This window comes from Littorina saxatilis, linkage group LG2 (genome assembly GCF_037325665.1).
Source record: "Littorina saxatilis isolate snail1 linkage group LG2, US_GU_Lsax_2.0, whole genome shotgun sequence".
NCBI classification, from domain to species: Eukaryota; Metazoa; Mollusca; class Gastropoda; order Littorinimorpha; family Littorinidae; genus Littorina; species Littorina saxatilis.
In genome coordinates, this window is record NC_090246.1 from 88,488,063 (window position 1) to 88,515,959 (window position 27,897).

At 43.4% G+C, this 27,897-nt stretch overlaps 1 protein-coding gene and 1 long non-coding RNA gene across 3 annotated transcripts in view; one reads left to right on the forward strand and one right to left on the reverse strand.

Annotated features, from left to right (window-relative positions):
* Nucleotides 1-27,897, forward strand: part of LOC138960075 (uncharacterized) — a 261,944-nt gene that overhangs the window by 163,113 nt on the left and 70,934 nt on the right. The window lies entirely within an intron of this gene.
* LOC138960074 (acidic mammalian chitinase-like) overlaps nt 13,020-27,897 on the reverse strand; it is a 41,200-nt gene continuing 26,322 nt past the window's right edge. For both annotated transcript variants that reach the window (XM_070331805.1, XM_070331806.1), the window contains 4 exons: nt 23,843-23,951; nt 19,550-19,732; nt 19,067-19,186; nt 13,020-14,292 (listed from right to left, as the gene is read on the reverse strand). In XM_070331805.1, the coding sequence (XP_070187906.1) occupies nt 14,161-14,292; nt 19,067-19,186; nt 19,550-19,732; nt 23,843-23,951 (544 nt within the window). In that variant the 3' untranslated portion in view covers nt 13,020-14,160. The remainder of the gene's footprint in view (nt 14,293-19,066; nt 19,187-19,549; nt 19,733-23,842; nt 23,952-27,897) is intronic.

Sequence of the window (27,897 nt, forward strand, 5' to 3'; positions counted from 1 at the left end):
GCGCGTCCTTGCCGGTTGACCACAGGTAGTTCTGGCCAGGGTACAGGTAGTACTGCGGCCTGCCGTGTTAGTTGGCACAAATATTGTAGTTATTTAAAACAGTCGTCACACAAGAACCACATGCATCCTAACGTCAACAACCAGAAATTCGTATGAACACATTCTATTATTGTATGTGACAGAGTACGAGACAACCCAATGTAAGTCGCATAATGCGATCGTAACATATAGCAGACCCAAAAACAAAGAGACTGCCAACGTTCCAAAATTCAGAATAAAAAAAATAAGAAAAGTAAGTTGTCTGTGCACTTAAAAGACCGCTGGGTCGAAATATCTGTGACTGTAACGTATTGTTTTGTCAAAAACAAACGTTCCAACAACTTACCTTCCTTGTGTTTTTTATTCATACAATTATCAACAAGCGAAATGGCCACGTAAAATAAGCATCTGCTTGAGTTCGTGTCCTGGTTTCATATGTTCAATTGATTCATGCCATGTATTTTGAATAACATGTTTAAAAAAAGAAGCAAAATAAGAGGGGAAAAACAGTGATAAATAAATCACAGTTTAGACCAAACTTTCACGCACCTGCCATGCTTGTCGACATCCACGCTGAAGTGTCTGTAGGGCAGGTAGGGTTTGGCCAGGTGGGAGGTGAAGCGTGGACCGCAGTAGCGCGCGGCCAGACACAGAATGAAGGCGGCGAAGAGAGCGAAGATGGACCCAGCCACGGACAGAGCAAAGGACCAGGCGTACACGATTTCCTTCGGGGCGTGGTCCGAGTGTCGTTCGATGAACCCAACGTAGATCAGGTCGGCTAGCAGGCTGGTCAGACCTGGTCACAAATCGTATTTTCATCATTGTCACGACGTGTTATTCATAACAAGCTTGGCAACAAAAAGCAATGTTCACATTGACACGCGTTGGTGCCCTTGCACTCTAAAAATTAGGCTCCCTGTCAATGATTGTACGTACGTTTGCACTACCAACATTGTGACAAAAACGATGTTTGGTATATTGTTACCAGGCCTTGGTCGATAAAGAAGAAACAGGAGACGTTATGCTCCCCCTCGGACCAACAAAACAGCTGGTCTGACAACAAGCCACCAAACATGTCGTCTCATCTTTAAATTCAATTAAGATGGGTTTAGAATGTAACATAATTATCTATGATTGGTCAGATTGGTCGGACTGGTCAGGTTAAATTCCCGATGAGCACCGGACATCTGCTTATTGATCACATGGTATAGGGAGGCGCATTGATAGCAGTGATACACGCGCAACTTGTCTCTGTTGGCCGCTCAAACAAGAAGAGAAATGTTTTGCTTTCCGTCCATTTCAAAAAAAGTTATGAACAATATATTTGAACAAATTTAGCGGACACACACACACACACACACACACACACACACACGCGCGCGCGCGCGCGCGCACGCACGCACACACACACACACACATGCGCGAACGCACGCACCCATACACATATACTAACACACACACACACACACACACACACACACACACGCGCGCGCACACACGCACACAGTCCACTGACCTCCCAGCCAGGCCGCCATGGAGGAAGCTGGACAGCGTCTGCCGGCCCTGCCCCTGCCGCTAATGTAGACGACGGACATGACGACAGCAGACACCAACACCAACAATGACAGCAACTTCGTAACCTGAACGGCCCGCCATAGACCTGAAAACATTGATCACAAATATTGCATGCATTGCCCGCCATAGACCTAAAAATACTGATCACAAATATTGCATGCATTGCCCGCCATAGACCTAAAAATACTGATCACAATAATTGCATGCATGACCCGCCATAGACCTGAAAATATTGAAGATCATAGTAAGTGCATGCATTGCCCGCTATAGACTGAAAACATTCTTTACAATTATTGCACGCATTGCCCGCATTTGACCTGAACATATTCATCACAATTATTGCATGTATGGTCTGCCATAGACCTGAAAACATTGATCACAATTACTGCATGCATTGCCCGCCATTGACCTAAAAACATTGATCACAATTATTGCATGCTTGGCCCGCCATAGACATGAAAACATTCATCACATATATTGCATGCATTGCCCGCCATTGACCTGAAAACATTCATCACATATATTGCATGCATTGCTCGCCATAGACCTGAAAACATTCATCACATATATTGCATGCATTGCCCGCCATAGACCTGAAAACATTAAAACAAGTATTGCATGCATTGCCCGCCATAGACCTGAAAACATTCATCACATATATTGCATGCATTGCCCGCCATAGACCTGAAAACATTCATCACATATATTGCATGCATTGCCCGCCATAGACCTGAAAACATTCATCACATATATTGCATGCATTGCCCGCCATAGACCTGAAAACATTAAAACAAGTGTTGCATGTATATATGATCTGCCATAGACCTGAAATGAGTGATCACAACTATTGCATGTATTGCCCGCCATAGACCTGAAAACATTGATCACAATTATCGCTTTAATTGCCCGCCATAGACCTCAAAACATTGATCATAATTATTGCATGTATGGCCCGCCATAGACATGGAAACATTGATCACAATTATTAAATGCATTGCCCGCCATAGACCTGAAAACATTCATCACATTTATTGCATGTATTGCCTGCCATACATCTGAAATAATTCATTGTGATGTTTGCTTTAATATGAAAGAAAGTGAACTTTTGGCTAAATACTGTGATATTAATTCCAAACTTCACATCAAATTAATGTCAACTCAATCGATCCATAACCAAACACCAGAGATCTAGAGATCTAATGACAATGACAATGACAATTCTTAATTTAACGTGGGTAATAGATTAAGCAGTGGTCTGCTTTTTTTACATCGAGCCCGCGCCCTAAAGAGGGACTAACTAAGAAGTGAAATAAAAAAATTAAATTAAAAACTAAAAATCTACATTTTAACAGAGAACTAAAGTGAGAACACATTATACATATGTACACAAAATGCATTGCATAGAGGTAAATTGCGAGTTAATTGATGTGAATTTAGTGGTTCAGAGCAGCTTGCACTGACTCAACACTGTGCTCTAAGCCATACATTGCATTTTAAAGAAAAGCAATCAAACAAACAAAACATTGCAAAGATCATCACACATCTAAATGGTTGTTGGTTTTTAAAGTCCCTGTGACAAAATAGGACTTTACTAGTCTTGGTCATGTTCCGGAAGGTTTGAGTGAACCGAGATACCGAGAGGATCGACGTCATTTGATGACGTAACTCGTTGCACTGTGACGTATTTATTGACTACCACGACTGGATGCGCGGTTGATCAACATGGAGTTGATGACATGAGTTGTTGTGCGTGCTTTGGAAAGCGTGGAAACGTAAACAATTATTGTCGCAACATCGGTCCAGCGGCATGCTGATCCAATCCAAGGTGGAAGAAGGATGAAGTTCTTATTCCTACTTATGACGTTCCTGAGAACTGCGGTCCCGATTGCCGGTATTACCAGCCCCACGTCGTAACCTGGTGATGGATGTACGACGTCCCGCACGGTTCTCAGTCAATGCAAACAAGCTCGAGTTGCGACAGCGTATTCACGCATTCGAGAGATTGTTCAACTCTAATGGCTTCGCAGGAACGAGGACAGAACGATAAGTGATACATGTGATCTGATAATGAAACGGAGATAAAAGGAAAACGAGTAGTCGATGAATTGACTATGAACGAACATACGTAAAAAGAACGAGCCAATATTTGTAATCATCAATAAAAGATCTTAAAATAATCGAGAAGCGATTCGTGAAGTGGGTAGGGTGAGAATGTTTTAGACAGGTTTGTTTAATATCACACCCTACGCTACAGTCCCTTTATCCGAAAAGAATCTGTGTACCAATAAAGAGGGGAGGGGCATGTATAGTACAAAACGTGAATACCATTTAAGGCAAGCATAATTTATTTTGACTTCATTAATAAAGACAAATATCTAATCTTAAAACTACCTGTGCTGATAGTTTGCCGCAGAATGGCGGAAGAGAGTTCCAGAGACTGCTACCTGAATAAACTAATTTGGACTTAACAAGTCAATCCGAGGAAAAGGAGTGTTCAATCTCATACATTGTACGCGTGTGTGTGTGTGTGTGTGTGTGTGTGTGTGTGTGTGTGTGTGTGTGTGTGTGGGTGTGTGTGTGTGTGTGTGTGTGTGTGTGTGTGTGTGTGTGTGTGTGTGTGTGTGTGTGTGTGTGTGTGTGCGAAAGACAGACAAGCAGACAAACAGAAAGACAGACAGACAGTACGTGACAAGAGAGCTCGCCAGGCTACCAAGCCCCCCCCCCCCCCCCAATTTGCTCTGCGAAAAATGAGAAGCATGCATTCAAACAAAACAAAGTTATGCCTCTCACTTACCTGAGCTCTCCTGGTTGAAGCGGCACTCCGTGTCCCTGTCAGCGCTGCTAAAACACTGCTGCCACAACCCCTTGTACGATGTCGTATGCAGGCCGTTCACCATTCGCCACCACGGACTGCCAACGCCCGCCAACGACAACAACAACGCCAACACCAGTGTCCCCACACCCACCCAGTGACTCGGGGCGACGCGACGACAAGCCATTTCTGGGTTCAAATCTGTCTTTCTGCCGCAGTGGCGGAGTCAGGAGAGGCCCAACTGCAGTTTTGTGGCTGTGACATTGTGTTCAGACACACACGCCCCGAGTACACGCTTGTACGGGTAAATGCGCTGACCTGGTTTAGAGGTTGCGTGAGGTGAAAGGCATGATTCACGTGCAGGTTATCTGTGATGCTTAGGCCAAAAAAAAAATAGGTCTGTTTACGGTAACATAGGCCAAAAAAATAGGGTCGGTAGGTCGGGATTTTTTTTATTTTATTTTTTTTTATTTTTATTTTTTCCAAAAAACCATATTTTTACGTTATTTTGCAAAAAAACAAGATTTTTTTTCCCCCCAAATGCCAAAAAAAAGTCTAGGGTCGCGCGAAAAAACTAGGGTCGGTCGGGTTACCGTAAACAGACCTTTTTATATTTAGTCAAGTTTTGACTAAATATTTTAACATCGAGGGGGAATCGAAACGAGGGTCGTGGTGTATGTGCGTGTGTGTGTGTGTGTGTGTGTGTCTGTCTGTCTGTGTGTGTGTGTGTGTGTGTAGAGCGATTCAGACTAAACTACTGGACCGATCTTTATGAAATTTGACATGAGAGTTCCTGGGTATGAAATCCCCGAACGTTTTTTTCATTTTTTTGATAAATGTCTTTGATGACGTCATATCCGGCTTTTCGTGAAAGTTGAGGCGGCACTGTCACGCCCTCATTTTTCAACCAAATTGGTTGAAATTTTGGTCAAGTAATCTTCGACGAAGCCCGGACTTCGGTATTGCATTTCAGCTTGGTGGCTTAAAAATTAATTAATGACTTTGGTCATTAAAAATCTGAAAATTGTAAAAAAAAATAACAATTTATAAAACGATCCAAATTTACGTACATCTTATTCTCCATCATTTGCTGATTCCAAAAACATATAAATATGTTATATTCGGATTAAAAACAAGCTCTGAAAATTAAATATATAAAAATTATTATCAAAATGAAATTGTCCAAATCAATTTAAAATCACTTTCATCTTATTCCTTGTCGGTTCCTGATTCCAAAAACATATAGATATGATATGTTTGGATTAAAAACACGCTCAGAAAGTTAAAACAAAGAGAGGTACAGAAAAGCGTGCTATCCTTCTTAGCGCAACTACTACCCCGCTCTTCTTGTCATGACGGTAAAGGGATGAACTGTGGAACACCCCTGTGATCGGTGCATTGTTAAAGGACCATAACAGGCTCTTTTTAAGGTCAGATAAAGCAGTTGGGGTTGATTTAATGATATAGGTAAGCATCTACAGATGCAAAAACCGATCAGTAAATCTCAGGTTTTGTGTTGCATCAGTCTAATTTTACACAAAATGCATGCTCAAAAAGCGACCAAATTCGTCTGCTACGCGAGACTTCAAATTCCCCGCGGCGGCAAGCCCTTGGCTGTGACGTCACAGCGGGAGCCAGAAGCGAAAGTAGCAACGCTCGGTGTGCGTCTTTGCTGCAGCTGTGGATGCGCGCGTGCTCCCGACATCATGCCGAGAGAGTGTGCTGCTGCCGAATGTTCGGAGTTGCAAAAAAAGAAGACTCAGGCTTGAGTTTTTATTTGTTTCTATCCGACTGGGTAACAACTACAACGACGACAATAACACTGACAACAACTCGAAAACCAAGAACAACTACAATGTGAACAACAACAGCTTTACACTGATAAACTGTAGGTGGAACACGATTGATTTGACACGTTACCTTGATTTCATCTACGACGACGACAACAACAACAACTTAAATTCGAGAACATAATTATACGTCTTCAACAACATAGCCAACAACAAATCCGATAGAACTTCAACTACACTCACAACAGTGATCATGGGCTGCCTAATCTATTTGCTGAGTCTGGCAGACATTTTACTTCCACCCTTGAGAGAGAATGTTTTTTCCTCCGATCCTACACTTTGTGCCTCAAACCTGACTAAGAGGATACAATTCTACATTAATCCCCGATTATCAACCCAAATAGGTGGGACACTTCCGTCTCAACTCGGACGCCGCTGTAAGAACGATCTCCAGTAACAGACGCTGATAACGATACAGCTATCTGCTCACTCCCAAGCCACTCCCCCAGCCTGTATGTCTACACACTGGCACCAATTAAACCTCCAACTGAGCTGTTAACCCGTGGTTTGTAAAAATGTAAAAAAATATTGTACAAATTACGTCGAACCTAAATCCGCGATTTGTAAAAACAATAAAATAAAAATAAAATAAATCTCTATTCAGCCTATTGTCCCATCGCTGGGAAATTCGGATCGCTTCCTCCCAGTGGAAAGCTAGCAGCAACAGAGTCGCGCTACCCCAAAGTCAAGGGATCCATTAGATTTGTTTTCCTTTCTTTTTCCATTTCGTTATTTTCCTTCATCGCTGGCGAATTCGGATCGCTTCCTCCCAGTGAAAAGTTAGCAGCAACAGTGTCGTGTTTGTGGTCCAAGTTGTGGAAATTTCCAAGTTGTGGAATGTGTCCAAGTTGTGGTATGTGTCCAAGTTGAGGTATGTGTCCAATATGTGCAATGTTGTGGTATATGTCCAAGATGTGGAATGTGTTCAAGATGTGGTATGTGTCCAAGTTGTGGAATGTGTTCAAGATGTGGTATGTGTCCAAGATGTGGAATGTGTCCAAGATGTGGTATGTGTCCAAGTTGCGGTATGTGTCCAAGATGTGGTATGTGTCCAAGTTGTGGTATGTCATTATGTGTCCAAAATGTGGTAATGTGTCCAAGTTATGGTATGTGTCCAATATGTGGTATGTGTCCAAGTTGTGGTATGTGTCCAAGTTATGGTATGTGTTCAAGATGTGGTATGTGTCCAAGATGTGGTATGTGTCCAAGATGTGGAATGTGTCCAAGTTGTGGTATGTGTTTAAGTAGTGGTATGTGTCCAAGTTGTGGTATGTGTCCAAGATGTGGTATGTGTCCAAGTTGTGGTATGTGTCCAAGTTGTGGTATGTGTCCAAGCTATTGTAATGTGTCCAAGTTATGGTATGTGTCCAAGTTGTGGTATGCGTATAAGATGTGGTCTGTGTCCAAGTTGTGGTATGTGTCCAAGATGTGGTATGTGTCCAAATTGTGGTAATTGACCAATTTGTGGTATGTGTCAAAGACGTGGTAATATCGTCATGTGTCCAAGTTTTGGTATATGTCCAAGTTGTGGAATGTGAGGGGACAATAAAGAAATGGAGAAAAAATCTAATAGATTCACTGACTTTCGGGTAGCGCGACTCTGTTGTTTCTAGCTTTTCACCTGAAGGAAGCGACCCAAATTTCCCAGCGATGGGACAATAAAGAAAAGGAAGAAAAATCCCAAAGATCTCCCTTGACTTTGGGGTATCGCGACTCTGTTGCTGCTAGCTTTCCACTGGGAGGAAGTGATCCGAATTTCCCAGCGACGGGACAATCTAGTAATGATATGGAGAAAGAAAACAAAATCAACGGAGTCGCGCTACCCCAAAACCCAAGGGATTTTGTTTTTGTGCCTTGACTATTGGGATGACAAGAAGATATCGGGAACATTAACGTGATTTGTAAAAAAAAATGATTACAAATCACGGGGCGCGCAGACCCTTGATTTTAACTCCCAGGCTCAAAACTGTAAGGTTCAGCAGCTAAAGTTGCTTCTATGAATACCCCTTCTGACGTCATCGAAAATTTTACCCAGAATTCTTCTTCTTCTTCTTCTTTCTTCAGACTGCCGCCTTCATCAAGGTGAAGATTCTGCAGACTTGGAGAGAGTTGCGAAGATGATTTGCAGCTGGTGTTATCAGAACTGCCCGGGGGTTCAGTGATAGCTAGTGGGGGGTAGAGATAGAAGAGGGAGGTGGGGAGGATCAGGGGCGGGGGGAGGGGGGGGGGGCGGGGAGGGGTGTCTAGATCCGGGATTTGAAGTCTTCCAGAGAGGGGCTGAGAGCGACCTCACCCGGGAGCGCGTTCCAGTCCACGATGGTGCGTGGAAAGAAGGACTTCTGGCGGTAGGCTGTGCAGCACAGCTGTAGCTGGTAGGCAGCATCGTGGAGGAGTCTGGTGCTTTTGGCGGTGGGATTTGGGGTGGGTGTGTTGCGGGTGTTGATCGACAGCAAGCCATTGGTGTATTTATACATGGTGATGAGGCGGGCTCTGCGGCGCCGATCTTAAAGTGTGGGCCACTGCAAGTGTTCCAACATGGCGTCAATGCTCGAAGTCTTGCGATGGCGATTTACAACCCATCGGGCTGCCCTGCGCTGCACAGCTTCGAGGCGATCCACGTCCTTGCAGGTGTACGGATCCCACACGGGACTCGCAAATTCCAGGGGAGAACGGACAAGTGCAAAGTAGGCTCTCTGCTTCACTTCCTGTGAGCCGACTCTTAGGTTGCGTCTGCTTTGTTAGTGCTGTTTAAGATGTGAATATCCCACCTCAGGTCGTGGGACAGGGTCACTCCGAGGTACTTTGCCTCGTTTACAGGGCTGAGGATATGGCCGTGCAGTTTGTAGGAACATGGCGTGGGGTTTCTTTTCCTGGACACAGGGAGAGTCTGGCACTTATCCGGGTGGAAGCTCATCAGCCACTTCTGCTCCCACTCAGCGAGGCGGTTCAGATCCTCTTGGAGGGCTTGCTTGTCACTGGCGGAGCTGATAGTTCTGTGGCAAAGAGTATCATCAGCAAACAGGCGGGAGGTGGAGGTGAGGCCCTCAGGCAGATCGTTTATGTAGAGTAAAAAGAGGGCGGGGCCAATTACGGACCCCTGTGGTACCCCGGACTCCACGGGAACGAGACTGGAGGTGGCGCCGTCAACCACGACTGCCTGCTGCCGGTCGGAGAGGAACCCCTTGATCCAGGCGTGCATCGTCCCGACGATGCCATAATGGTGAAGCTTGTGGAGAAGAAGTTCGTGGCAGACTCGGTCGAACGCTTTACTGAAATCCATAATGAGGGCGTGGGACTCTTTCCCTTTTTCAAGGTCGTCTGACAACTCATCCACAAGCCCCAGCAGTTGGCTCTCACAAGAACGCTTGCTCCTGAATCCATGCTGTTCTTCCCGCAGGATGCCGTTGGTCTCAGCGAAAGACATGAGTGTACTGGTGACAACATGCTCCATGAGCTTACATGGTATGGACGTCAAAGAGATGGGTCGGTAGTTTGATGGATCGTATCGTTCACCACTTCCGTACTCTCGCGGACGTTCGAGATACAATGGCCGCCAGATCGGAACGCGAAAACAATTTCCTACGGCATGCATTTGTCTGGTTTTCCTAAGTCACGCCAAAACGCAAATAAACGCGTGTTTGACACCAAAAATAGCCTGTTGGGGTCCTTTAAATGTCTCATGTTTTCGAAACTATGTACACCGATTTCCATTCCCCTCCTTCCCCATTGCAAGGGGCCAATGGCCTAGCAATTAAACTTTCGCATTCTCTCTCTAAACATAATAATAATGAGGATTAATTGTCGCTGAAGGTTTTGTTGTTGCTGTATTTATTGTTCGGTTGTATGTATATATTAGGCAGCATTGATGTGCAAGATTATTGATAGGGGAAATCTTGGAACAAACCACTGTGTATTTTGCATACGTTTAAATATCATGTTTTCTATTTTTTCTTGTGATTCATGTGTAACCCCCCCCCCCCCCCCCACTGTCACGATCTAGTGACATAGACCAAGAAAGTGTCACTCAGTGGGGTGCCTTCTCTTGGTCAATTGCGACAGAAAGCGCCTGTGCGTGAGTCGGGGCTATACGGCAGAGTTTTGCTGACAGCGCGACCACGGATGTTTTGTGCCGCACGGATTTTTCGGGGGTGATTCTGCTGGCGAGGCAGAATTGTGGATAGCTGAACTTGATATGTGACAAGGTTAGTCACGTGTTTTTGTCAAGGTTGTCTGTCTGAGACACGGTAACTTGGCACTTGACACTCAGCGGCAGAAGAAGAAGGATCGATACAGCGGTTTCTAGAGTATGAGGGTCTTCACCGAATAGAATATTCGGGCACTCTAGAGGAACTTCAACGAGATATCACCTTCTCACCGCCACATGTTCGCTGAGGACGAGTCGTCAATTTTCCTTCGCCGTGCGATGGTCTTCGCATAAGTATTCGGCAAGGGTTTTTTGGATGTTGTTGTCACTGTTGACGAACAGAGGCCATTCCAGGGAGGAAGCGGGTTTTGCTTCCATGAGAGTGCTACATTCATAGGCTGTTTGAGGTAATAAATCATTATTTAACGCTGTTGACGAGTCTGTGTTTGTGGAATGAAATACTCTGTTGTTCTTTCCAGGTTAGCGCATAATTTGCTCTCTGTGACGCTAAAATACTAATCTGTATATGGTTTTTGCAGATAGGGAGAGAAGGACGGAAAACGGCTGTTTTGTTGTTGTGAAAAGTCCATTTGTGCAGGCCCACGTGCTCGATGAGATATGTAAAGATGACATGTTTAAAGGTGGAGGGTGAGGGGTAGCTGACATGTTTAGTGCACCGATGCTTTCTGTTTGCAGCCTTTTCCTATCTTCTGTACGGCTGCCTTTTGCGGGACACTGCTAGCTGCAGACGTGGTAACCGGGACCGGACTTAACCAGCAAACCGGCTAACCAGCGAACCGGCTAACCAGCTAACCAGTGAACCGGCTAACCAGCTAACCAGCGACTGGGTGCGGCGCCTGATGCCTCCACAGTTCCCTGCTTCGTCACCACGCTAACCAGCACTTCATTCGACGGAGCAGTTGTGGAGGCTAAAAGACTAATTACAGGCCGTCCACCCAGTGGCCAAAGAAAGCTAAGTGCACCATGTCTTATGCACCCCGTTGACCACCGTTGTCATTTATGCTATCTGTGATTATATTCGAGTAGTGACGACGTGGGGTGTGTGACACCTGCATGAACTAGCACTTTTGGAGCAGAACAGTCGTATTTTCTTATCTTTACACGGGATCAGCGTGTTACTATAATTTTCTATATTCTAACTGGCATTTTGTCAGTGACCACGGGTTTTTTACGTTTTGTGAACGTGAAAGAACATATTTTGAGTGAAGTCTCGAGGGAGGTGGCGAGTTTTTACATAAACAGGCGTCTGAAACTTATACTTTTGTTGTCTCTATTTAATTGTATGACTGCGAGAGTGGATCGTGGTGTGGTTAGTTAGTTAGTAGTAACTAACCGTTTCATAATCACCTTAAGTGATATATTGAAACGTGACACCCACCCCTGCATTGAAAGGGGCTGTAGGCCCATATTCAATTAAACTGTGTCAGTGTCAGTGTCAGTGTCAGTATGTCTCTCTAAACACTCACAAATGCCGCTATCGAACTGACGTTGTACCGGGCCTTTTGATTTGCCCTGTATGCAGAGAGGACGTGGAAAACGAGAAACATGTATTGTTTGTATGCAAAGGATATTGTGATTATAGACTTGATGTCAAAATATTAAGAGAAAAAAAACCAGAGTGAAGATGCGAACAGTATTGTACGTGTTATGTCTGTAGATAAAGGAAATTCAGTGGTGCATGTGGCCAGATTCTAATATCGTGTTTTTCAAAAAAGAATTTTTTTTTTGGACTAGTTACCCAATGTGGAACAGGTGAACGAGACGGCGATGTGTTATACATAGTTTCTGCCGTGGAATGTTAGAGCAGGTTTGATTGCAAATAATGTATACTGGTGTAGTACACTTGTGTTGTTGTTGTACCTATTCAAATTGTTGATTTTTGCGCTGGAAATGTTTGTATGTTAGAAAGAGAGAGAGGGAGAGAGAGAGAGAGAGAAAGAGAGAGAGAGAGAGAGAGAGAGAGAGAGAGAGAGAAAGAGAGAGAGAGAGAGAGAGAGAGAGAGAGAGTTTGTGCCGTGGAACGATAGAGCATGATTGAAAGCCGATAATGTATGTTAGCACTGTAAACTTGTTTGTCGTTGCACCTATCCATATTGTTAATTCATGCGCTGGATATGTCTATAGGTTTAAGAGAAAGAGAGTGAGAGAGAGAGTGAGAGCGTGCGTGCGTTCGTGTGAGTAAATGTTAGAGAGAAAGAGATAAAACCTGGTGATTGTCCATAAATACATACACACTGCATGTATTACTGACACCCTCCCCCCCCCCCCCACCTCCCGTTGAAATAAACCTTGTGTGTTTAATCAATAAAATGTCTTACGTCTCTCTCTCTCTCTCTCTCTCTCTCTTAATCACGCACGCAAGCACGCACACGCATACATATTTAACACACACACACACACACGCACACACACACACCACCACCACCATCACAACAAAACACAACACACTGAGTGTACACAGACACGAACTAACACACACACACACACACACAAACACACACATATATATATATATATACACACACACACACACACACACACACACACACACACACACACACACATACTCACCAACACGTTTAATATTCGCCTAATATTTGTATTTCCTCCCCAAAGAGAAAGAGAGAGTGCAGACAGTAACTGCGTCCCATATGGTTTCACAACATAGACAATATTGAAGAACGACCAGAACTAACACAAAAGAGAGACCGCTCACTCAAGCCTTAATAGAGCGACGTGACCACAACCATTTAAAAAACGAATACTGAAAATAACTGTCGGGTTTTTATGAGCTGTGCAAGAGTTGTAGTCCTTGAATATTAGGAACATTCGTGGGGGCCGAAACAAGCACTGTCTGGAGACCGTAACATTACACAAAAACATTCTTAAAGTTACCCACTGATTCTTTTGATTAGAAACTTTCAAATTAATTCTGATAAATGTCTTTGCCTTATACTTTTTTTCTTCGATAATGTTTTATTCAGGCAATTTTACATTTTGTCATGCAATGCATAGAAGTCACATAATAATAGAGTGGATATGATTGACGGATAAAAACATATTCAATACAATATACAAGCAATGATATTAAATGCTGTTCCACAAGGGTAAAGTATGAAGCCCACTTCAGCCTAAATTGTCCATAATTCAATTCTGTACAGTGGATATGTTTATAAATCTTGTATGTGTAGGCCAGTTCCTTTAGAAAAATGTTCAATGTTGGCTTTATCTTATTTATTCTACATTTGTATACTTATGCCTTTGCCTTATACTTTGTATTCGAACATGATGTTGGTCTGCAGGTAGCCATATTTCATATTAATTTTGTCGCCGAACAGGTCAGTGCACCGACGGGAAGACGCGGTATTCTTTATTTTCTTGCCTACAAAACAAGATCTAGCACGGTAAAAATTATACTACCAAGTGGCAGAAACATTTAGTAGTTCGGGCGTATAAGATTTCATTTTAACTAGCCTGAGATAATATAATTTAGGTCAGCATACCCACACGCCACGTCGAGCCTCTAGGTACAAAATCGGGCGTCACAACCGTCTGGGTACGTATTTTGACGTGACGAGTCTCCACCGTGGACAGAGGCAGACAGACAGACAGAGACAGAGACAGAAAGACCGAGACACTTCAAAATTGTTCTACGTCAGAGATCTATGACGTATGATCGGAAAGAGAGCGAGCGATATCTCCGGTGCAGCCTGACAGATCTACTTGGCGCATTCATCCCTGACGGCTTTCCACAGGGGGTCCACCCCTTCCTTGCACGCATTCTTGAAGTCGTCCAAGGGCAGTGCCCAGCACATCACGCCGCCCAGTCCTTGGGTCCGGATGTAGCGCACCTGTTGACCAGCGAAGCACAGCTTAGCTTAGGGGGCAACTATCAAGAACAATGTCCATAAAAAAAATTAAAAAAATAAAAAAGAACAATGTCCAATCTCGTCCACGTGTTTCCGACACACCCTTCGCTAGTGATTGGCCCCTTTAAATGTTTAGAAGAGGTTTTGCAAGAAAAGGTCACTCTTCCGCATCCTATACAAACCCATACAAACCGGACGGAGTTATTTCCTAACATTATTATACGTTATTTGCGTGTTTGACCAAAATATGACATTTTACACAGATCGAGACAGTCATTGTTCTCCGAAACCGCGCTAGCGGTCGAGGTGAACAATGACTGTCGAGATCTGTGTAAAATGTCATATTTTGGTCAAACACGCAAATAACATTTATGTATCGATCGAATTCCTTTCAGGTACTTATGACTTTGTTGTTGTTTTGACGATTGAACGAGCACACACACACATGCATGCAATCCACATGTATATGCAATCAAACACATAAGCTTCATATTTGGGCGTTTCAGGTTGACCGAAACTTCAAAGGAACTACAAAACACACGTCATGTACTCACTTTGTTGTTGTTTTGACATTGAACAGCACACACACATGCAATCAAACACATGACGTTTTTTTTTTTTTAGTTCCTTTGAAGTTTCGGTCAACCTGAAAAGCCAAATTATTATACGTTATTTGCGTGTTTGACCAAAATATGACATTTTACACAGATCGAGACAGTCATTGTTCTCCGAGACCGCGCTAGCGGTCGAGGTGAACAATGACTGTCGAGATCTGTGTAAAATGTCATATTTTGGTCAAACACGCAAATAACATTTATGTATCGATCGAATTCCTTTCAGGTACTTATGACTTTGTTGTTGTTTTGACGATTGAACGAGCACACACCAGGGCCGGACCCAGGGGGGGTTCCAGGGGTTCCGGAACCCCACCCCTGAAAAAAGCATGTAGCCTACCTTGCTTTGAGTGTTTTTTTGTTTTTTTTTACTAGTTTTAGCACCAAACTGCTCTTAACCCTCAAAACAAGGCCCAGAATGCACCAGATTGCACAGATTTTAACCGTTTTTTCAAAAAATTTCCGGGGGAGCATGCCCCCGGACCCCCCTAGTTCGCGCGCCTGCTTTGCAGGCGCGCGCTTGTGGCTTCACCACTTCGCTGATTTGCCCCCCCCCCAAAAAAGGAGGAACCCCCTCCCTTACAACTCATTTGGTCCGGCCCTGCACACACACATGCATGCAATCCACATGTATGCAATCAAACACATAAGCTTCATATTTGGGCGTTTCAGGTTGACCGAAACTTCAAAGGAACTACAAAACACACGTCATGTTCTCACTTTGTTGTTGTTTTGACATTGAACAGCACACACACATGCAATCAAACACATGACGTTTTTTTTTTTTTAGTTCCTTTGAAGTTTCGGTCAACCTGAAAAGCCAAATTATAAAGTTTTGTCGGCCTCTGACGTCACATGACTCAAAGAAGGGAAATCCAATCTCCAATCGATACATAAAGTTTTGTCGGCCTCTGACGTCACATGACTCAAAGAAGGAAAATCCAATCTCCAATCGATACATAAGATGTTTGATGGGTTGTTGACAGACCAGCTTTTTTGTCGGTCCGAGGGGGAGCCTATCGTCTTTTGTTTCACATTTATTGACCAAGGCCGAATGCCGCGGTCAATAAATATGAAACAAAAGTCGATATGCCCCCCTTCGTGAGCCAAAAATACGGTGGGTGCAATAGGCGCCCCCATTTTTTGAGCAAACGCCACCCAAGGCCGCTTTGCCTTTGGACGTGTACAAATTCGGTAGTTTCCAAGTCTACGTGTGTGTGGTTGTTCAAGACTATGGATAAAGCTCGCGTAAGAAGATTACGTCACGGTCAAAAGTCTTTGACGTCAATTAATGCATCATGACGTCATGCCTCCCTGTAGTCTTTTTCTCTCGCGCGGTGTGTGTGTGTGTGTGTGTGTTGTTCATTTTGTGCACATGTGTTAGTGTTAGTGTGTGTGTGTGTGTGTGTGTGTGTGTGTGTGTATGTGTGTACGTGTGTAACTTGGGGTATGTGTGTGTGTGGGTGTGTGTGTGTGTGTTCGTGTGTGTGTGTGTGTGTGTTTGAGAGAGAGAGAGAGAGAGAGAGAGAGAGAGAGAGAGAGAGAGAGAGAGAGAGAGAGAGAGAGAGAATTGAATTGAATTGAATTGAAATTTATTTTACGAGGGTGACAGAATAAGCAATCTATAAATGCTTCTTTTCATCCGGCCCTCGCCCATTGAGGGGTAACAAACAAGAAGAAATAAAACATAAGTTTAACAATAGTACAAATGACATATTTACCATAATTAACATGTCAAGCAACCAATAAGACATTTTAAGATGCATTAGGATTCTTTAGCAATGCTTGAAAATTATATATAACAGGGAAATATGTGTTTGTATAAAAAAGAGAGAGAGAGAGAGAGAGAGAGAGAGAGAGAGAGAGAGAGAGAGAGAGAGAGAGAGAGAGAGAGAAAGATGTGTCTTTCGCTGGGGTATGCAGTGCCTTGGCGTTGCACATCTACTTAATTATTATTTCTTATTTGCGCTTCGTTTATCGATACAACGTCTTGTGCACGGGTCAAAATGTGTGTGTCAGGGGTCAATTGGTTGGACTTGAACTTGACGTTCGTGTTTCTCCGAACGTCTGTGTATCGAAACACAGACTCACGCACTCTATGACTCAAAAAGAAGACAAAATATATCGCTAGGTTTCATTTGTTTGTGATGAATTTATGACCTTTCATGAAATGGTTTTGTTTTTTGTTTACTTTTGCCAGTTTGCCAGTTCGTTTTTGGAACTTTGCAAAGCAGTGTCGTGTCGTCTGATTTAGGTCTGGGGAAACACCAATGAAAAGAGCCGAAGAATCCCCGAGCGTTTCTATTGGGTTTGCTTTTGATTATCCAGGTATAAAATGCTTCCTGCAACCATGGTAACCGGGGATTTATTGCATGGGGAACATGAGATTTATTTCCCAGGTGTTTGTGAATTAAACCTCGTGAAAATGACGACAATGTCTATTATCTCTGTCTGTCAACAGTCCCTCACTCTAAACACAATTGTTCCACAAGTGTTCCACTCATTTCAATGACATAGTACATACATCTACTGGCAAAAGTAACACACGTAGTGTTCACTGGTGTTCAGTATGTGTGCCTCTTTTGCTAGTACAACAATGGTTTATGTCACAATGTGCTCAAAAGTGCAACACTTCTTTTTACATTTAGTCAAGTTTTGACTAAATGTTTTAACATAGAGGGGGAATCGAAACGAGGGTCGTGGTGTATGTGTGTGTGTGTGTGTGTGTGTGTGTGTGTGTGTGTGTGTGTGTGTGTGTGTGTGTGTGTGTGTGTGTGTGTGTGTGTGTGTGTGTGTGTGTGTGTGTGTGCGTGCGTGTGTGTAGAGCGATTCAGACTAAACTACTGGACAGATCTTTATGAAATTTTCCATGAGAGTTCCTGGGATTAATATCCCCGAACGATTTTTTCATTTTTTTTGGATAAATGTCTTTGATGACGTCATATCCGGCTTTTCGTGAAAGTTGAGGCGGCACTGTCACGCTCTCATTTTTCAACCAAATTGGTTGAAATTTTCGTCAGGTAATCTTCGACAAAGCCCGGACTTCAGTATTGCATTTCAGCTTGGTGGCTTAAAAATTAATCAATGACTTTGGTCATTAAATATCTGAAAATTGTAAAAAAAAATTAATATTTTTATAAAACGATTCAAATTTACGTTCATCTTATTTTCCATCATTTTCTGATTCCAAAAACATATAAATATGTTATATTTGGATTAAAAACAAGCTCTGAAAATTAAAAATATAAAAATTATTATCAAAATTAAATTGTCGAAATCAATTTAAAAACACTTTCATCTTATTCCTTGTCGGTTCCTGATTCCAAAAACATATAGATATGATATGTTTGGATTAAAAACACGCTCAGAAAGTTAAAACGAAGAGAGGTACAGAAAAGCGTGCTATCCTTCTCAGCGCAAGTACTACCCCGCTCTTCTTGTCAATTTCACTGCCTTTGCCATGAGCGGTGGACTGACGATGCTACGAGTATAGGGTCTTGCTGAAAAATTGCATTGCGTTCCCTTTCATTCTGTGAGTTCGACAGCTACTTGACTAAATGTTGTATTTTCGCCTAACGCGACTTGTTTTCTCTTCTTTGTTTTTTTTAGAGCGATTAAACATTGAAATAGAGTTCACGGAAAAAATCAAATTTTAAACTCAAAATGATCGCGTTTCATCATGATTTTGTCTCATTTTCAGCGCACTACTAAGATCCTTTTCTGTCTGTCAAATTTGAAACCTTGCAACAGTTTGATGTGGAAGACAATTTTGTAGCTACCGCTTACAGGACTGTATACGACTCAGCAAAGTTGCATTCAACTAGCGGCATAGCGCTCTATAGACGAACTCCAGAAATAACTCTGTCGGGTTTTTATGGGTTGTGAACGAGTGAATACTCATTTAGTGAGGCAATCTTTCAACACGTGCTCCTTGTCCTCCTGTTTCAGACACACCCTTCGCTAGTGACTGATCTAAAATGTCAAATGGGGGAATGTGACTCACTTGAAGCAATAGTATTTTACAGAGTTAAAGTCGAACATCGTCTATTCAGCATTCAACGCCAGTTTTCTACAGAGGCAACTCACACGTTGAAAAACGCAAAGAAAGGTACGTTTGAGAAGCGGTTAACAAAACAGCTGACCTTTTCTTGAAGGCTTCGGGCGTTGTCGAATGAGATCCACTGATCGCCTTTCACCAGATAAGGGACCTTGCCGACCGCGTCCCACTCCTCCGTCCCCCCCTCTGACTTAATCTTGCACATCTGACGGCAAGGGGCGGTACATCAGTGTATATACTCACTATATCTATCTGTCTGTCTGTCTGTCTGTCTGTCTGTCTGTCTGTCTGTCTGTCTGTCTGTCTGTCTGTCTGTCTGTCGGTCGGTTCACGTCCGTCCGTCCGTCCGTCCGTCCGTCCGTGTCTGTCTGTCTGTCTGTCTGTCTGTCTGTCTTTCCGTCTATCCGTCCGTCCGTCCGTCCGTCCGTCTGACACACACACACCCCCCCACACACACACACACACACACACACACACACACACACACACACACACACACACACACACACACACACACACACACACACACACACACACACACACACACACACACACACAGACAGCGTACTTCATAGTAGGCCAGAAATCCCGCTTGCCGGGTGAAAGTTCCAGCCAAGCCGGGTCCTGATGTAGGCGCTCCGACCGAGCTGTCACTGCCCGCGAGTGTGAACGTGTGCCCATACAGTGCCAGCCCGATCACCAGCTTGTTTTTTGGGCACCCATTCGACACCCAATAATCTACTGCTGCCATCTGCAAAAGAGGAAGAACACAATGAAAGAGCAGAAAAAAGTGTCTGTATTGTAACCGAGTGCCGAAACACTGCGATCACCTCGGGAAACGAAGTGCAATCAAACAGGTTTGAAAATGTTAGGGCTAATTTCTTAGCCCTATAAAAACTGTTATGCAAAACCGAAGGTTTCCATGAACATACTGACAATCGGAAACCACCAGACCCCATCACAAACAGAATTCCACAAACCACGGGTGTTGACTGAAAGGCCAACAACTCGGGTGCAGAGTCTGCTGTGAAAGGAGCGGTAGCCTCCCCTGTCACAATCGCCCACGATTGAAATGAACTTCGTCCCGAAGTTCCGAACCGGGGGACCACTGTCCATCCCAAGTTCGCAGAATGGGAACAGCACGAAAATGTTCAGTGGTCATATTATGCCATTACCTGAACATATCATGCCGAGTCCCATTCCTGCTCGCAAGCGCCAGATGTAACCGTGTGCCGAAACACTACGATCACCTCGAGAAGCGAAGGGCAATCAAACAGGTTTGAAAATGTTAGGGCTAATTTCTTAGCCCTATAAAAACTGTTATGCAAACCCGAAGGTTTCCATGAACATACTGACAATCGGAAACCACCAGACCCCATCACAAACAGAATTCCACAAACCACGGGTGTTGACTGAAAGGCCAACAACTCGGGTGCAGAGTCTGCTGTGAAAGGAGCGGTAGCCTTCCCTGTCACAGTATCACTACCAACAAGCACAACAGTCTAGAAACACGTCTCACCACAGTGTCTGTGTCACTACAAACAAGCACAACAGTCTACAAAGGTCATCACGTCTCACCACAGTGTCTGTATCACTACCAACAAGCACAACAGTCTAGAAAGGTCTTCATGTCTCACCACAGCGTCTGTGTCACTACCAACAAGCACAACAGTCTAGAAAGGTCATCACGTCTCACCACAGTGTCTGTGTCACTACAAACAAGCACAACAGTCTACAAAGGTCATCACGTCTCACCACAGTGTCTGTATCACTACCAACAAGCACAACAGTCTAGAAAGGTCATCACGTCTCACCACAGTGTCTGTATCACTAACAACAAGCACAACAGTCTACAAAGGTCATCACGTCTCACCACAGTGTCTGTATCACTACCAACAAGCACAACAGTCTAGAAAGGTCATCACGTCTCACCACAGTGTCTGTATCACTACCAACAAGCACAACAGTCTGAAAAGGTCATAATGTCTCACCACAGTGTCTGTATCACTACCAACAAGCACAACAGTCTACAAAAGTCATCACGTCTCACCACAGTGTCTGTATCACTACCAACAAGCACAACAGTCTACAAAGGTCATCACGTCTCACCACAGTGTCTGTATCACTACCAACAAGCCCAACAGTCTAGAAACACGTCTCACCACAGTGTCCGTATCACTACCAACAAGCACAACAGTCTAGAAAGGTCATCACGTCTCACCACAGTGTCTGTATCACTACCAACAAGCACAACAGTCTACAAAGGTCATCACGTCTCACCACAGTGTCTGTATCACTACCAACAAGCACAACAGTCTAGAAAGGTCATCACGTCTCACCACAGTGTCTGTATCACTACCAACAAGCACAACAGTCTACAAAGGTCATCACGTCTCACCACAGTGTCTGTATCACTACCAACAAGCACAACAGTCTAGAAAGGTAATCATGTCTCACCACAGTGTCTGTATCACTACCAACAAGCACAACAGTCTACAAAGGTCATCACGTCTCACCACAGTGTCTGTATCACTACCAACAAGCACAACCATCTAGAAAGGTCATCATGTCTCACCACAGTGTCTGCATCACTACCAACAAGCACAACAGTCTAGAAAGGTCATCACGTCTCACCACAGTGTCTGTATCACTACCAACAAGCACAACAGTCTAGAAAGGTAATCATGTCTCACCACAGTGTCTGTATCACTACCAACAAGCACAACAGTCTAGAAATGTCATCACATCTCACCACAGTGTCTGTATCACTACCAACAAGCACAACAGTCTACAAAGGTCATCACGTCTCACCACAGTGTCTGTATCACTACCAACAAGCCCAACAGTCTAGAAAGGTCATCACGTCTCACCACAGTGTCTGTATCACTATCATCAAGCACAACAGTCTAGAAAGGTCATCATGTCTCACCACAGTGTCTGTATCACTACCAACAAGCACAACAGTCTAGAAAGGTCATCACGTCTCACCACAGTGTCTGTATCACTACCAACAAGCACAACAGTCTAGAAAGGTAATCATGTCTCACCACAGTGTCTGTATCACTACCGACAAGCACAACAGTCTAGAAATGTCATCACGTCTCACCACAGTGTCTGTATCACTACCAACAAGCACAACAGTCTAGAAAGGTCATCACGTCTCACCACAGTGTCTGTATCACTACCATCAAGCACAACAATCTAGAAAGGTCATCACGTCTCACCACAGTGTCTGTATCACTACAAACAAGCACAACAGTCTAGAAAGGTCATCACGTCTCACCACAGTGTCTGTATCACTACCAACAAGCACAGCAGTCTAGAAAAGGTCAACACGTCTCACCACAGTGTCTGTATCACTACCAACAAGCACAACAGTCTAGAAAGGTCATCACGTCTCACCACAGTGTCTGTATCACTACCAACAAGCACAACAGTCTACAAAGGTCATCACGTCTCACCACAGTGTCTGCATCACTACCAACACGCACAACAATCTAAAACGGTCATCACGTCTCACCACAGTGTCTGTATAACTACCAACACGCACTACAGTCTAGAAAGGTCATCACGTCTCACCACAGTGTCTGTATCACTACCAACAAGCCCAACAGTCTAGAAACACGTCTCACCACAATGTCTGTATCACTACCAACAAGCGCAACAGTCTACAAAGGTCATCACGTCTCACCACAGTGTCTGTATCACTACCAACAAGCACAACAGTCTAGAAAGGTCATCACGTCTCACCACAGTGTCTGTATCACTACCAACAAGCACAACAGTCTAGAAAGGTCATCACGTCTCACCACAGTGTCTGTATCACTACCATCAAGCACAACAATCTAGAAAGGTCATCACGTCTCACCACAGTGTCTGTATCACTACAAACAAGCACAACAGTCTAGAAAGGTCATCACGTCTCACCACAGTGTCTGTATCACTACCAACAAGCACAGCAGTCTAGAAAAGGTCAACACGTCTCACCACAGTGTCTGTATCACTACCAACAAGCACAACAGTCTAGAAAGGTCATCACGTCTCACCACAGTGTCTGTATCACTACCAACAAACACAACAGCCTAGAAAGGTCATCACGTCTCACCACAGTGTCTGCATCACTACCAACACGCACAACAATCTAAAACGGTCATCACGTCTCACCACAGTGTCTGCATCACTACCAACACGCACAACAATCTAAAACGGTCATCACGTCTCACCACAGTGTCTGCATCACTACCAACACGCACAACAGTCTACAAAGGTCATCACGTCTCACCACAGTGTCTGTGTCACTACCAACACGCACAACAATCTAAAACGGTCATCACGTCTCACCACAGTGTCTGTATCACTACCAACACGCACTACAGTCTAGAAAGGTCATCACGTCTCACCACAGTGTCTGCATCACTACCAACACGCACAACAGTCTAGAAAGGTCATCATGTCTCACCACAGTGTCTGCATCACTACCAACACGCACTACAGTCTAGAAAGGTCATCACGTCTCACCACAGTGTCTGTATCACTACCAACAAGCCCAACAGTCTAGAAACACGTCTAAGCACAATGTCTGTATCACTACCAACAAGCGCAACAGTCTAGAAAGGTCATTACGTCTCACCACAGTGTCTGTATCACTACCAACAAGCACAACAGTCTAGAAACACGTCTAACCACAATGTCTGTATCACTACCAACAAGCGCAACAGTCTAGAAAGGTCATCACGTCTCACCACAGTGTCTGTATCACTACCAACAAGCGCAACAGTCCAGAAAGGTCATCACGTCTCACCACAGTGTCTGTATCACTACCAACAAGCACAACAATCTAGAAAGGTGTACCACGTCTCACCACAGTGTTTGTATCACTGCTGGGACCGTTTAGGGCGGCGTTGTGTCCTGTCTTTTTGTCCCAGCTCCCGTGTAAATCATACGTCATGAGGTTGATGAAATCCAAATCTCTGAAATAAAAATATAAAAAAATCTTTGTTGTTCTTTCTTTAAACAAACAGACCAAACCTTACGACATGAAGCTGATGCCAACAAATCTGTAAACGTTAACTTCCCTTGTCACGATTTTCATTTTCATTTTTTTTTCATTTTTCATTACTTTATTGTCCCATCGCTGGGAAATTCGGGTCGCTTTCTCCCAGTGGAAAGCTAGCAGCAACGGAGTCGCGCTACCCAGGTGTCTGCGTGTTTGGGTGTATTCAGCCACCTGCACTTATGGCAGAATGACCAAGGTCTTTTACGTGCCATTGTGATGACACGGGGGAGGGACAAGGCTTCCGTCTCTGGGTCTGCACATAAAGTTGACCCGTGTCCGTCCCGGCCCGGATTCGAACCAGCGACCTTTCGATCACAAATCCAGTGCTCGACCAACTGAGCTACCGGGCCCCCATTTAGTGACATGGATTGGAGATAAGAACACTCTGTCGAGTGCATATCTCCAATTGTGATGGAAAGCGCCTGTGCGTGAGTCGGGGTGACGGTATGAAACCGCTGACAAAGCATAGCGAACCACGGGGATTTCGTTTTGCAGGGATTCCACGTGGGTGATTTCTGCTGTCAGGGCAAAACTGACGGTGACTGAACTGGATATGTGACACGGTGAGTCACGTGATTTTTTTTTTTTTTTTTTTTTTTTTTTTTAGGAGATCAGACATTGTTAATCACACATGTGCGTGCGTTTTTTAAAAAAAAAATTTTTATATCGGAAGTTTTTTTGTTATTGTTTTATAATCATTTTAATTCTTATTAAGTTATTATTGTTTTCCTTCAGTCTCACTCTTTCTCTCAGCTTCACACTCAATGGACAGTAAACAGATCATGGACAATTGTTTTTAATTTTTTTTTATTTACATTTACCCTCTCTCTCTCTCTCCTCTCTCTCTCTCTCCTCTCTCTCTCTCTCTCTCTCTCTCTCTTTCTCACACTTGTCCACTCAACATCTCTCTCTCTCTCTCTCTCTCTCTCTCTCTCTCTCTCTCTCTCTCTCTCTCTCTCTCTCTCTCTCTCTCTCACTCACTCCCTAGTCTGTCTTTCTCTGCATCCACTTTCTTTCTCTTCGACTTGTCTGTTTTTTCTGAATTTTGTTCTTCGGAATTTTCTGTCTTCTTCTTTGTTCTTCTTTTTTGCTTCGTCTCTCTCTCTCTCTCTCTCTCTCTCTCTCTCTCTCTCTCTCTCTCTCTCTCTCTCTCTCTCTCTCTCTCTCTCTCTCTCTCTCTCTCTCTCTCTCTCTCTCTCTCTCTCTCTCTCTCTCTCTCTCTCTCTCTCTCTCTCCTCTCCCCCATACTCTGTCGGTCTCTCTCTCCCCCTCTCTCCCATAGTCTGCCAATCTCTCTCTCTCTCTCTCTCTCTCTCTCTCTCTCTCTCTCTCTCTCTCTCTCTCTCTCTTTCTCTCTCTCTCACTGTCTCCTCTCGTTCTATCTTCTCTCTCTCCACCTATTTTTTTTATTTTTATACATTTTGTCCTATATTTTCTTCCGTCATCATTTCTCCTTTTGTTACCTAACGTTTCTTTATTTCAATTTCACAGATAGCAACATATATATGCGAGTCACAAGTCAATTATTTTTCTTAAACTTAACTCTTTTTCAAAAATACATCCGATCTCTAAAGGGGTACCGTATCTATAAATACCTATGCACATTTTTGCAATCAAGATCAGCAAATTGACATAGTTTGCTTCAGCGGATGAAATAGAATTCCTTTTAACTAGGCCAAATAGGGCATCCCGCACATCAACATGAATTCTCTTTGAACAAGCGGTGAAGAAGGCTTCTTCAACAAGATTCCACACTTTGCTTATTTTTATACAATAATAAAAGAAATGTTCGATATAATCTGTCTCTTCTGTACAATGTGTACAACTAATACTCTCAGCAATGCCCATTTTATACAATATAATGTTCGTTGGATAAATGTTATGAGTTATTTTCCAGTGTAGCAGTCTCAATCTTACTTCTTTTGATGCGTTGCTTGCTATCTGCCAAATGTCCTTGTTTATTTCAATTCCCATCTTTCTTTTCCAGAAACTGACTGCAATAGTCTCAGTTTGATAAGCGTCTACCATTAATTTACGAAACTGCCTGGGTTTAAATGTACTTATTTTTTGATAATCCATTACCTTCATAGCTTGTATTCCATTATCATTCATCTTCAAAAAAAGGGATGCTATTGCTGTGCGAATTGCCCTATATTCAAATAGTCTTGTTGGTTTATGCTCAACTCTTTCACAAATCCTGTGAAATGGTAAAAACATATTATTCTCGTATAAATCCTTCACATAGCATATATCAGATGTAACCCAATCACGTAGAAACATTGTCTTGCCACGATAAGCAATTAGAGAGTTATTCCATAGGCATAAATTCTCCAGCTGGGTCATTTTTTTCACGCATGGCAATATCTTTTCATGGTTGTCAAGCCAGCATTCTAAAACGCTTTTCCAGAACTTGTTTGTAATCAACCCCAACCCTTTAAATAAGGCTGGTTTGACGTTTGTTTGAAAGCAGCATAGATTTTTTCCGAGTTTGGAGAACTTACTGAGTGGAATACTTTTCCAAGCTTCTTCGTTTGGTTGCAGTAATTTCGAAAACCATCCAAGTACAAAGGATTTTTGAAAGTCACCCAAGTCAATCATATTGAGTCACGTGATGTTTTTAAGGTTGTTTGGTGGAGACATTAAACGACACACTTGAAAATCAGCAGCAAGAGAGGAGGGTCGGTGTCTTCTTCCTAAGAGTTTGATGGTTTTCAACACGTTAGATACATCACTTTATATCAACGTGCCGTTCTGCTTGTACAGTAGGGCTTTAAGGAACTTCAAGAAGCGACCACCTTTCGCTGTTACATGTTGGCTGACGACGAGGCGTCAGGTTTCTTGGCTGAGCGGGGGAGGAATTCCTACGCATAAAGTAACTCAGCGCAAGAAGGGAATGGCGGTATTTTCGTCGACGGGCGAAGCCATTCAAAAGGAAGCGGATTCGCTTAAAGGAGAGCTACTTACATTAGGCTATTGAGCCTACTTCTTACCTGCTTATCTGCGGGATGCTGTAACCGGAACGTCTGCTGTATGCTGTGACCGGAACATCTGCCGTAACCTGCTAACCTGATGTTTTGGTGATTTGCTGTCGCTGTCGTCGTCCTACCAGCTACAACGCTACTATTTCTGGTAGACTACGGGGAGGACCTTGAGCGACTGAGTGAGGCGCCTGATATCTCCACTAATCCCTGCTTCGTTTCCACGCCAGCCGGCACTTCATTCAACGGAGCAGTTGTGGAGATAGACTATTCACGGGTCGCCCACTCAGTGGCAAAAAGCTAAGTGCACCATGTCTTTGCACCCTGTATACCACCTTGTCATCTTTTATATTTGTGATTTCTTTTGAGTGGTGACAACGTGGGGTGTGTGACACCTGCTTTAACCAGCGCTTTTGGGCAGATCAGCTAACTTTATACACGGGATCAGCGTGTTATTATCATTTTCTAAACTTTAACTGGCATTTTTTGTCAGTGACCCCTTGTTTACGTTTTAAACGTAAAAATATCTTTTGGAGTGAAGTCTCGAGGGAGGTGGCGTGATAATATATAAACAGGCGTCTGAAACGTATACTTTTGTTGATTCTTTTACGTTTATCTTATTCTACATCATTTGCTGATTCCAAAAACATATAAATATGTTATATTCGGATTAAAAACAAGCTCTGAAAATTAAATATATAAAAATTATTATCAAAATTAAATTGTCCAAATCAATTTAAAAACACTTTCATCTTATTTCTTGTCGGTTCCTGATTCCAAAAACATATAGATATGATATGTTTGGATTAAAAACACGCTCAGAAAGTTAAAACAAAGAGAGGTACAGAAAAGCGTGCTATCCTTCTTAGCGCAACTACTACC